The sequence below is a fragment of the Apus apus genome, chromosome 13 (genome assembly GCF_020740795.1).
Source record: "Apus apus isolate bApuApu2 chromosome 13, bApuApu2.pri.cur, whole genome shotgun sequence".
NCBI lineage: Eukaryota > Metazoa > Chordata > Aves > Apodiformes > Apodidae > Apus > Apus apus.
Window position 1 is genome coordinate 74345 of NC_067294.1, and position 13049 is coordinate 87393.

The following is a 13049-nucleotide window of genomic DNA, read 5'->3' on the forward strand; positions in this document are numbered from 1 at the left end:
GTCTTTTTGATCTTCATCTAATTCGAATGGCTGATACACACACAAATGAGGGAAACATCTCAGCTATAATTATAATCATTCAGAATGGGCTGTATGCACAGAGTAAAACAGAAGTGCCCAAGAAATTCTGCACAATAGGAATATAGTGAAGTTGAATGGTGAGAACCACTAAAGCCTTCTGGAAGGACAAGAAATGAACAAGGTACAATGGCAGAAGCTGAGACAAACTCAAAGCAGGAAGACCAGTGTACAAGTCTGAAAGGAACTGCCCAGACTGTTACAGTAAATGACTTTTATTTTTTAAAAAATGAAATAACCGTGAACATATTAACAGGCCTGCAGGTGGCACTACAGTACAGCTGGATATAAGGTAGATACATTTCCCCATGTACCCGGACAATGAAATCCATTGCATCGATGCTGACATTAGTAAATTCTGAATACAGTTCTATCAAGCAGGAACATTTTACTTAAAATAGTTCTGGACAAAGTTGACACTGAAAGTTAACTTTTCCTTCACTTTGGAAAGGATGTTTTCAGCTAGCACTGGTGTTGGATGAACTATTGCCTGCAGTCACCAGTGCAGGGGGAGATGTACAACATCTCCGTACGAGAACAGAGTTCATACTCCTTTTTACTTCTCATTCTGAGGAAGCAGGGTGGTGTAGGGAGAGGGGGGAAGATGGGTGAGGAGTATGGGCAAGGGAGGTGGGGTGTCAATTTCTATTCACTCTCCTTTGGCTGTTTTTGTGCTATTTTGGACTGCTTTCTAAAAATCACTTCTTGATTTTATTGAAAGGAAGACTAAATGTAACGCGCCTTTCCTTGAAAATCCAGGAACAGTTGTGGTACTTCAAAAATACTAAAAATATCTACTTTCATGAAATATTAACTGTTTCACTACAAACCTAGTTTTTCACTAAATACACAATTCTCCTATTTCTGGAGTCTCCTGGGGAAAAAAAGTGGGTTCTCCCTTTATTTCTGCAACTCTACAGTGTATAGAGAAACGGCTACAAGAAGGGGAGTGCAGAGAATAGCTTCATTCTTTTCCTTGGCCTGTATCTCACATGGGATGTTTGCTTAAATTTCTGCAGTTGGGCTACTGTTGGTCACACTCCTTCAGCAGCTATCAACTAAGTCTGCAGTAGGACAACCCACCTCCAGCACATTACTTCTAACTTCGTGGAGACTAACTAGGCATGAGGAAAAAAAACCATCCACACTCTTTATACCATTTCTAATAATAAAATGCAGGAACACCAAGTGGTTTCCACGTTCTTCCAATTTGCAAAAGGCCACAGGAAAGGGACATGGCACCTTTCATTAGAATTTGGAATTCTGCATGTGACAGTGCGACCTTCCATTAGACCTTCCGTGTTGAGGCAGCGTAGAAAACAGTGGCTGAAGAGTGTGTGTAATACTGACCACACCAGCTCTTAGTGAGAAGCCTCTGCTCCTGCAGAGGCAGTCGTGTGAAGTCCCTGTATGTACTGGGAGCAAAAGGCTTACTTAGTTCACAGGGCATTTGGAATCAGCAATTCCTACGATCTAGCTAGTTTGGATTCATGAGCTTTCAGTGTGCCAACAGCATCTTTCACTGCATGGTAGATAATGTTCTTCACCTGCAATAGGAAAAAAGATATAAATCAACTTCTACAGACTCACCTGGAGAGTCGTATCTACGCAATCAACTTTGACAGCTGAATTCCTAACAGCTGACAAGTATACACCAAGTATACACTATCACTGCTTCAGGATGTCAACAGCACAAATTTTAACTGTCACACTTAAGATGACAGAAATTTTAGACACCTGCACTAATTTATTAACTTATTTTCTGGTCACCCAACAGCTTCTATTTACTCAAGTTATTTTAGATAAAGTCTCTTTCTTTAGAGCAAGGAGGAAGTACAGTATGAAGTCACACATACAGTGTTATTTTGAAAAAGTCCTTGTGGTCCAAGTCACAGATTCACATTAATCCATCCAAAAAGGAGCCAGAAAATAATATGGTTTAATTCTATGTAAATTAAGACAATGCAACAAATCATCCTCTTGTCTTTGTATGGAAATTCTTCTAATTTATGCATCTTCCAGAAAGGTAAGCAAGATCAGAGATGAAAAATCCACTAGTACTCACAGCAACCAAGCTCTGTCTTGTTTCTGACTTTTCTTGGGTGACATACTAGATAATAGCTACATATTGAGTAATGCAGGAGCAGCCCTTCTACAGACCTCCACTCACCTTTGTTTTACATGCATGAAATCACTAAAGCTGACAACAAAATTTGTAAACTAAACAGACACTAACTCTTCAGAAGCACACATAGGTGAAATAAAAAAAAGTCCCTATGGTCTTCTCTCTGTAGGACTTATATATTCTGTGCTTATTTATTACTTTAAGCAGTCAGATTTCTTCATACCAAAACACATTTAATTTTCCTGCTTGAGACTAAGTTAGAATAGTTTAGGTTGGAAAAGTTTTTTAAGATCATCGAGTCCCACCATAAACCTAGCACTGCCAAGTCCACCACTAAACTATACCCCTGATTCAAACAAGCAAGCCTTCAGTTCCAGAGCCATTTTCCTTCAGGCAACAAAGAAAAAAATACAAGTGCCCTTGGTCAAAAAAACATCTTTTCAAAACACAGCACCACTTTTTCTTTTTACTAGGTAGACTTTTCTGCTGCTATGTTTCACTGACATTCACGATTCAGCCATTTAAAAACTTACTACCAACACATGCACTAGTCCAATAGTGGGAAAGTTCTCTGGAAATCCCCAAGTTTATTACTAACTTTTGTTTACATAATACTGTAGACATAGGTGCATCTATTATTTTTTAAATATTTATCAAATTAGAGCCTCCAATGTTGTAGAAAGTTATTTTTTTTCTTAAAGAATTAGCCACACACTGATCGTACTGAACAAAGCTGGCAAAACACAGGATATGTTCAGCGACTGGTGTCACAACATGGTTACCTGCAGTTTATCCTCATGGTTTGTATGAGTATTAGACAGGTGCCTGAACTCCTGGGTCAGTCGGAAGCAGTGCTTCACATGTTCTGGAGATACAAAATCTTCTGCCACTTTAATGCAGCTGTACAAGTTATGGACCTAAGAAAACCCAAATCAAATGACAGATACATCAAGATTGAATGAACTGCATAAAATCCAAAAAAGCCCAACACCCATGTATGTTAGGTTCTCCCACATTTACTTATCAGAAACAGGAACTAAAGCCTAATTGATCTCACACAGAATCGCATCTAATGGTAAAACCAGAACAAAATGCAGGAGATCACACATTTGCTATCCTCCCAAACCCACCAGTGTTCCCTAAAGCAAGTTCTCTACTGTTCTCCACAATTTTTTGGAATTCTGTTCCTTTGGCTTAAGTTTCCCTACACAGAAACGTTTTCCCACCATTCACCCTCATTATTTTTGTTATTTCCATCACAGTACCATACACTAATTCAGGTATTCATATCATTTTTACTAATATAATGACTAAGATCCAATTAAAATAGTTCCTGTAAGAAGTGCATACATGAAAAAAGGTCAGCAATACTAAGAGTTATTTTGAAGCTGCAGTTCTGTTGTGCCTCCAGTTCAATTCTGTTTCTCAATATGGCCTACAGTTGGCATACTTACCTGATGGGGAGCACCTGCAGGAATGAACACAGCATCTCCAAGGAACTGCACTATTGCCCAGCCTTGTACACCATACTCATCATAGAGCCGCTTACGTAAGGTCTGGTCCAAGTACCAACTTTGGTCATGAATGGGGTCATGATCTGGGGGATTTTCTTGGCCTTGCTCTTCTCCAACCTAGAGCCAAGATATAGGGTAGGAGGGAAATGATAATACAGCACCTTGATATTGCTGGCTTACAAAAAGCTCTGTACCAAACCCCAAACTATTTCAAGGTAGGACATGACTGTCATTAAGCTCATATAGGTCTCAACTAGTGACATTTGCAGTAGGATGAAGATTCTAGACCAGGCTGAAAACCTGGGAACATAGTAACTATCGATGTCCTCAAACACAGCATTAGAATAGCTGTGCACTTAATGTTGATAGCAATTTGTATCATTCTGCTGCTCTAAGCAAGCTAGTCAAGGGATCCTGTAGGCTTGAGCTTCCTCTGTAACCAGCATACCTTCCGGAGAAGTTCCCGTATCTTTTCAGCATCCTTGGCAGCATAAATGTGCCACAATGCTCCAGGTTTTTCTCTTCCTTCATGGATTCGCTGCTTTGTTACATCGTCAGCATCTCCCTCATCAATTGTTTTCAGAACCTCTGAAAGGGGAATCCACATAAAAGCAGTATGACTACAAAGCTGCTGATTTTTGACACAGAAGAAGGAACATTGTGAGCTGCTAAGGCTGGTCACACTGCAGCTGCTGCATCACAAGGTGCCCTTGCTAAGCACATCAAGCTTCATCTTAACAAAACTCAGGAAATGTGTCAACTGACAGCTAATCACAAAGGTCAGTCATTAATTCAAACTGAGCTAACTAGAATTTTTCAAATACAAGGAGAAGAAAGCATAACTGACCACCTTTTCTCCTCCTTTCTTCAGGGAGATACCTAATTTCTACCAAAACTCTGTTGCTTCCATTGTTGGGAACTAATGAAGCATTACTGCACTTTAAATATACACTGCAGATGCAGCAAATGGCCGTGCATATTTGGGTTATATCTCATAGGCATGACAAACTTAAACAATAAAAAGTCAAGTCTTCTTTCTCACACACACAATTCATTTTTACTGGGCAGAAAACAGCTTTCCTCAAACATTACCATCATCATGGGTCCCTTCCCCAATGGGAATCCCAACATACACCATGACATTAACAGCATCAGACACATCCAAGTGCAGGTTTGTGGTACCAACTCTTCTGTCTTCTGCAGTAATTAAGCCTATAAGAGTGTAAAATAAAATTAAATTCTGTTAAGGCTTTTATAGAAATAACCTGCCTGAATGATCTTTCTAGAATGCTAACTTTACACAGCAATGAGAGCAGAAACCAGTATCAAAAGGCAGCTAAAGTAATTATTTTTCACGTGATGTGTGTGGCAAGTAAAAAGTTTACTGATGACTAGTATTTTTATTTTACAGGACATAAGTAGTAAATATAGTTCACACAAGTAATGAGAAGAAAAGTATTCTAAAAACAAAACCTGAACTTGTACTTTATAACAATTTCAGTCTTAAGAGGAAAACAAAATCCAATTCAAGTAGCTAAACATGGTGACATTTTTTTCTTACATGTTGTCTTGTCTGTGGTCTGTGTTGTTAGACACGGATGAAGAAAACTAAAACACAAACATGCAGATTAAAGTGCCCAGAAGCTGGCTAATTTTCCTCTCAGATGTATCAGTTGGACTCAAAAATATATTAACTTGTTTTTGAACCCTCTATCGGTATTATGTCTATTATATGTATTAAATAGTAACTATGTCCAACTCTTGGAATCCACAAGGCAAAAAGTGCACATCAGACAGAGAGGACTAGCATAGGGACAGATCACAGGACAAGTTTAAAAAAATGACAGTGTGCTCTAGGATAAGCACTGAGTTTTGATTAATGCCACAGCCTTGCATATGGCCTTAGTATAATAAAGAGTATATACAATAGAGCCACAAAAGTCAGCATCTGCAGAACTGCTCTCACATACCATAAGCATTGTACATTTTGGGACCCAAGTCAGGACGGACAAAGTAGCTTGGCAGTCTAGAAGCCAAATTCAGTCTGCCATCCCTCTTGGTATATTCAGGAAGAGGAAGATTTTCCATCAAGTCCTCAAATCTAGAGAGCGAAAAGAAAAGAACAGTAAAGTTTTCCTCCTCTGGTGCCTACAGCAGTCCTGTGGGCATTGATACCAAGATTTACTTACCTTGTAGGCATCATATCTCTAAAGTCCTCCCCTGGAGGCCAATCCTTTAGCTTTAGCACCATTGGCTGACCATCTTCCGACCTAAGCCGTTCTGCAAGAAAGAAATCAGGATTTCTTCAAGTAGTATCTTTTTACCGCAGCCCATTACCTTGTTCAAGCTGTAAGTCTTTTGTACCAAGACCTCTTGTATTCCCTGATTTTTCTTTGGGCTTCCAAGCATTATCACTGTATGACGAAACAACAGTTTAACAATTTTATGTATACCTCATTACCTCAGCAGAAATCTGACAGTTTTAGAAAAGCTTTTATTCCCCTTTGAAAACAAGCCTTTCCAAAGCATTCTGCCTTATGACTTTGACCAAAGTCTAAGAGTTTTATCTTCCATTTCAAGAGGAGTGGTACCTCTGTAAAATTAGTTACTGGTTCATGCTCTGAATTCAACCCTAACCTCAGTATAAAGCAAGAAACCATGGTACATCACACCCAAAAAAGCTAAATGGTAGGTGGTTACTGATGAAGGCAGCCTTTAGCTTTTCAAATTCTTATTTGCTGGGAGTACTCGAATTAGCAGGGTGCCAAATTCAAGCATTTGTTCTTCACCTCAAGAGGTGAATACAAGTCCTGACAAGTACCACAGGGAGCTGGAAGCACAGGACAGTGTCACACACAGCAGTGGATGCACAACAGCACAGACCACATCAGCAGCTGCTTTGCCTTATACATTAGAATGGCTAAGAGGGTGTATCTGGAATTGGTGTGTGCAGCAGCTTAGTAGACTCAGTATGACATATATAGAAAAACAGATTCTCCACCACTGTACATTAAGCCATCAGTTGGAAAACGGGACAAACTGCAGTCTGACACCTTCACACCCCCTCTTCCCCTCATCCTTCCCCACTTCCTACCTTACCAAGGACTGTCAGCCAAACAAAAAGCAACTGATCTTACCCAGACCTAGCAGAGTACCAAAAGAGAAACCATGAATCCAAGAAACTAGGACTTGGAGACCTGTGAATCACATCTGTGTTATATACCAAGAGGCTACAGAAACAGCCTTAGTTTGCAACATAAAAAATTATTTTATTGAAACTAAAAGGAATTAAGAACTACAAATACGCAAACCAGAGTGGCCAAGCTAAAGAAAACAAATTTTTATGAGCTATGGATTTTAGAGGGACAATTGAACTGAAAAGCTCAAGGACCTGAATTTAAAGATGTTTCAGAACTTTCCGTATTCAAGATTTTGAACTCCTCAAGAATCTTTGATCCAAATAAGAAGAAACTGGTAGGAAGGCTACCCAAAGAGAGCTAAGTGAAGAGCTACTTGGAGGCAAACATACAATTCTGACAAATTACACAAAACTGGACAAAACCCAGAAAACATCTGATCAGCAAAGAAAAGCAGGTCAAAGGATGCAAACAAAAAGTTAGACCTGCCAAAAGCCCACTTAGAAGTTAAAAATATTAAAAGTAAACAGCAAAACATTAAAATTAACTAAAATAAAGTAGATTAACCAAGGGTTATATCAATACCACCTCCAAATGCAGTGGCTGTTCTACATCTCTTCAATAACCTTATTGTGGGGGGCAGGGGGCAGAGGGGACCTGGCCACATATCTCAGAAATCTGAAACTTGAAATAACATTTCTCAAAGATAACTGGACCCATACAAATTTACTATTTTCATTAATGACCCTAGCACAAAAGGGAAGAGTTTGTGGAGTTTCCCAATTATCATTAATACATAAAAAGACCAAACTGCTATAGCCTTCTAGGCCATTGATGTCTGAGTAATAACATAAACAGTACAAAATACAAGACTCTGTACTTGGAACCATATCAAAACAAGTCAAAAGTTGGGAGCTCTTTGATAGGAAAATGAGTAGGAAAGGGAATATTCTTGGTCTACAATTTATCACTTGTTTGCTGTTGAACAAACATTCCATTAAGTCATGCAATGGTTCACAATTTCTGCCATGTGCACATAGCAAGAAATACAGAGAATGTTTTAAACAACACTAAACTCAGCAACATGGCAATGAAGCATTACAACTCTAACATCTATAAGATGTTAGGCAAGACCACTCTGATCTAGCTATATATAATCTAAAATGCAGCACTCGCCTTTTCAGAGGCTCTTTAATTTGACCAGTTATATCCTCAGAAATATTAACTGGTTAGCTTCCACATCCACACTTGACAGATTTTCTCAAAGAATCACTCAAGCATTAGGTAATGTGTTACCACATAAGGCACACATACAGCATTGCTATTCATAATACACAAACATGTACTCATGCTCACAGATGATCCACTATAAAAATAATCTGCAATGTCAAGTTTACTTAGTTGATGTATTCCACCAAGTCTGAGTTTTAGCACCAAAAGCCTCAGTCTGTTCTAGCTCTGCAAGGTCCCTTTAGTTTTACAGTAAATGTTGATGTTGGAAGAAGAGTAAAGATAGTCAAATCACTTACTGTCTTACTAATAGTAACGCTTAATTTCACTGAGGAAAGTTAAAAAAGAAGTTGTTTCCAATGAAATGGATTATTTTTTGACACATGAAAGTAACACACACCAACACACTGTAGGACAGACAATGTTTTCTTGGGCATCCCTGCCCTAATCTTCACCAATAAAGTACATTATAGGGTGCACTACTACTAAGGAGCAATGGCTTCTTCGGATGAGACTGCAGTAATTTGGAGTTGTTTTTAAAATTTTTTTTCTTTTTTGAGAAAATAGGTGGAAAAGGAGGAGTTGAAGGTAGCAAGACAGACTGCTCAGTTAAATTAGTCAGCCATAGATATTACTTACTAGATATTATCTCAAAGCCATCCCAGAAGTCACGCACTTTCACGTCTGAAATTATGGCACAGTTCCTGCAGTTCACCAAATCTACATCTTGATCTCCAAATTCCAGGCTGAAAGCTTCTGGTTTCCAAAGCTCTGACTTCAACTTCTTATGGACACCAGATACCAGCACGGGCTGAGAATACAAAGATGAATGCTTACTCCACCATAACCAAATTTCTTACACATGCAGCCAAACTTTCTTAAGAGCTGAGACTCCTGGCTACCATCATACAAAAGACACCACAAGTCTGTTTTCATCCAAGTCTGGTTTATGTGCATCAAGCAAAGAACCAGAGTCAAAGCAAACTTCAGTTCCAGGCCATGTTCTGTTACTTTGGAAGTGGTAGCATTAGACTTACTAAGCCAAATGTATTAGCTCTACATAGCAAGGTGTTAGCAGCAGGGGTGGGCTCTGAGAGATGAGGCTGGAAGCTGCCCTGTGCTGGACACAGATGGTTCCACCTGGCTCCAACAGACCCATCACTGGCCAAAGCTGAGCCCATAATTGATGCTGGTGGCACCTCTGTGACAATAAGGGTAAAAAATGCTCTGCAGCTGCAGGGGGGAGGAGAGGGGATGCAAGGGAGAGAAACAACTCTGCAGACACCAAGGTCAGGGAAGAAGGAGGGGGATGAGGTGCTCCAGAGATTCCACTGCAGCCTCTGGAAGAGACCATGGTGAAAGCAGGTGGCCCCCCTGCAGCCTGTGGAGGACCAGGATGGAGCAGATACCCACACTGGATGGAGCAGCCAGTGGGAGACCCCACACTGCAGCAAGAGGAGATGCCCTGAAGGAAGCTGCAACCAAAGTAGAGCCCATGCTGGAGCAGGCTCCTGGCAGGAGCTGTGGCCTTTGGAGAGAAGCCCATGCAGGAGCAAGTTTTCTGCCAGAAACCGTGGCCTGTTGGGGACCCATATGGGAGCAGCCTATTCCTGAAGGACTGCAGCCCAGGGAGAGGGCCCACGCTGGAGCAGTTTGTGCAGGACGCTATCCTGTGGGAGGGACTCCACACTGGAGCAGGGGAAAAAGCACAAGGAGGAGGGATCAGAAGAGAGAAAGCATCATCAACTGATCACAACTCCCATTACTCCCCATGCCCCCTGGGCCGCACTCGGGGGAGAGGAGGGAGAAGAGTCCAGGACGAAGAGTAAAGTTGAGTCCTTAGGAACAAGAAGGGGTGTGTGGGGTGTAAGGTGTTTGTAGCTTTGTCTTTGTTCCCCACCATCCTACGCTATTTTTAACTGGCAATAAATTAAATTACTTTTTTACAAGTTGACACTGTTTTGCCCATGACAGCAATTGCCAAGTGACCCTCCTTGTCTTTATTGGAACCCACAAACTTTTCCACCTTATTTTCTCCCCCTGTCCTGCTCAGAAGGAAGGGCGAGAACACAGCTGGGTAGGGGCCTGGCAGCCACCCAATACAGTGGGTATTGAGTCTCACTACATCCCCTTTTTGTAAGCACAAATGCAACTTCCACTAGAAACAGCATTTGTAGTGAAGCCTTCTAATATGAAATGTTCATATTCTGATACAAATTTTTTTACTATTTCACTCATTCTTCCTGTATAGTCATGGATCATCATTAATTCCGTAGTACAAAACCAAGTAGTGGAAAAGTGGCTGTTCGCTTGCAAAAGGAGTTTTAGGATGTTTAGGCTAACCTTGTATATACATTCTGCACAAAGATTTGAGTGGCCTGTCCCTATAAATGCTCAAGGCATTTGCTCAACTAATGTTACTAGGAAAATGTGTACCAGACAGTCCTCCCAACACTGGCCAAGACCTTGTCTGTTCCTCTCACCCCGCCATCCTTAGAGAGAGTTAGCAGACTTGAGAGAAAAGGAAAAGACGGTTTGAAGTGAATTTGTACATGGACTATCCCAGCTGAAGACCTCTTGGTTCAGTAACTGCTACCTGTGTTCAAATGACAGTTCACATGCCTATGCAAATGTGAATCAATTCCAAGCTGTGCCCTACACATTAACAATGACTGAAGGTGAATCTTGGGTTTATTCACATTAAAAGCTCAGTAAAATCCTGAGAAGCACAGATGTCCCTAAATGTTCTAGAGGTATCAGCACATTAGGCAAAGATACCTACAAAGTTATAGACAAGCAAGTCCAAAGTTACCTGCTCAGCAACACTCCAGTAAATAACCAGTACTTCACCTGGATTGTCCAATGGCCTCTAACAGGACTAGTACCCATTAAATTCTCATCCTTCTTGTGCTGAGTAGGCCAGAACTGGACACAGCACTACAGCTGTGGCCTCCACCAGTGACAAGGGTTAGGATCACTTCCCTTGCCTGCTGACAATGCTTTTCTTAATGCAGTCTGAGATGCCAGTGCCCTTCTTAGTTGTGAGGACACATTCTTGGATCACGGTCACCACCAAGACCCCAAAGTCCTTCCAGGCAAAGATACTTTCCAGATGGTCACCCCCCAACATGTACTGCTGCAGGGTGTTACTCATCCTGAGGTGCAGGACTTTACATATTCCCTTGCTGAACACCAAGACATTCCTCTTGGTCCAATTCCCCAGCCTGTCCAGGTGCCTCTGAATAGCAGCAGAGCTACCTGGTTTGTCAGCCATTCTTCCCAGTTTTGTATTGTCTGTAATCTTGCTGAGGGTCTATGAACTGTATCCCATCTAGATCATTAATGAGGCTGTTAAATAGTTCTCAATCCAATACAGAGCCCCTAGGGTACACCACTAGTGACTGGCTCCAGCTAGACTTCATGCTAGTGATCACATCCCTCTGCCTGTAGCATTTCAGTCAGTTTTAAATCCACCACACTGTCCACTTATCCAGTCTGTACTTCATCAGTTAGCCTGATGACATTATGACAGTGTCAAAAACCTTAATAAAGTTGAAATTAAAAACATCCAGTGCTCTCCCCTCATCCACCAAGCTAGTCATCTCATGACAGAAGGCTATGACACAGGTTAAGCAGGATTTAACCAGCATTCCTGAGCCTCTCTTCTCTTCAAGACCATATTCCATGGGCTTCTTCCAAGCACATATCTGAAAAGGTGAAAGTCTGCTCTCCTGAAGCCCAGGCTTGTGATCTTGCTTTTTTGCTTTGCCCCCTCCTTTCAGGAGCTTGAACTGAACCTCATCACCTAACAGTCTACTGAAAGCTGCCCCTTACCTTTACATCAACAACCATTTCTTCCTTGCATGTAAGCATGAGGTCCAGCACAGCTCCCTTCCCTAGTTGGCTCCTTTATCAGCTGTGTCAGAACATTGTCCTCAATGTGCTTCAGAAAATTTCACAAGTGCTTGTGACCTGTTGTGTTTTTCCTCCAGCAGCTATCAGGGTGGCTCCATGAGGCCCAGGAAATGTGAACACTGAGCTTGTACCAGTTGGCTGGAGAAGGCCTTATTACTCCTTGATCAGATGGTCTGTAGCAGATCATCATCACAACATTGCCCACATTAGTCTGCTCGCTAATCCTGGTCTGTAGCCTCTCCACTGGCTCAGGATCTGTTCCTAGGCAGTTTCATGCATCCCAGCTGCTCCCTCATACAAACAGCCATGCTCTCTCATCACCTTCCTGTCTTGTTATTCCTGAACTCTCCTTCCTGAACAGCCTGTACCTATCTTTTGCCATACTAGAGTTACATCAGCTATCCCCTTCTCCATCATACCAGTGAGATTGTGGCTGCGCAGCTGCACACTAACTCCTCCTGGTGTTCCCTGTGGTGTATGTATTAGTGCACAGACACTTCAGAAAGGCTGAATTTCTGATGCTAATTTTCCAGAAACAGTATGAGAGCTTTCCTCAGTGTTGCAATGTACACAGTTCCTTCCTCAGGCACACATGCCTGAGGTGGACGTCTTTCATCCCTGTTTTCTTGAGTATGAAATTTCTCCTGTTCACATCATTTCACATTGCTTGCTTGTCAACCCAATCAGCTAATTCCTTTCTTGATTACTGGTCATACCTTTCCTGCCTTTTAATTCCTGATGGATAGCTCTTCTAATCAGGTTGGTGAGCCTGTTGGCAAAGATGCTTTTAGTACAACTGAGATGGATCCCATCTCTTCCAAGCAGTCCTCAATCCCCTCTTTGAGGTTCCCATGATCATAAAATCCAAAGCCTTGTCAAAACCAGTTGTGCAAACAACAGCTGACATGCAGAATCAGTCCATCCCTCTACCCCTCACCAGCAGGATTAAGAAAAACACTCAGGCCCCATGGCCTTGACCACTACTCCCAGAGCCACACAGTCACTCTTGGTATTGTCCAGGTCTCCCTGGTAGTACCGTTTGTGCCCACA

At 41.5% G+C, this 13049-nt stretch overlaps 1 protein-coding gene across 1 annotated transcript in view; it reads right to left on the reverse strand.

The window, feature by feature from the left end:
• Positions 1-277: 277 nt before the first annotated feature.
• KDM3B (lysine demethylase 3B) overlaps positions 278-13049 on the reverse strand; it is a 54265-nt gene continuing 41493 nt past the window's right edge. The window contains exons 17-24 of the mRNA XM_051631223.1: positions 8724-8895; positions 5907-5997; positions 5688-5818; positions 4810-4929; positions 4166-4305; positions 3658-3834; positions 2986-3120; positions 278-1625 (exon numbers count right to left, since the gene is read on the reverse strand). Of these exons, the coding sequence (XP_051487183.1) occupies positions 1545-1625; positions 2986-3120; positions 3658-3834; positions 4166-4305; positions 4810-4929; positions 5688-5818; positions 5907-5997; positions 8724-8895 (1047 nt within the window). The 3' untranslated portion in view covers positions 278-1544. The remainder of the gene's footprint in view (positions 1626-2985; positions 3121-3657; positions 3835-4165; positions 4306-4809; positions 4930-5687; positions 5819-5906; positions 5998-8723; positions 8896-13049) is intronic.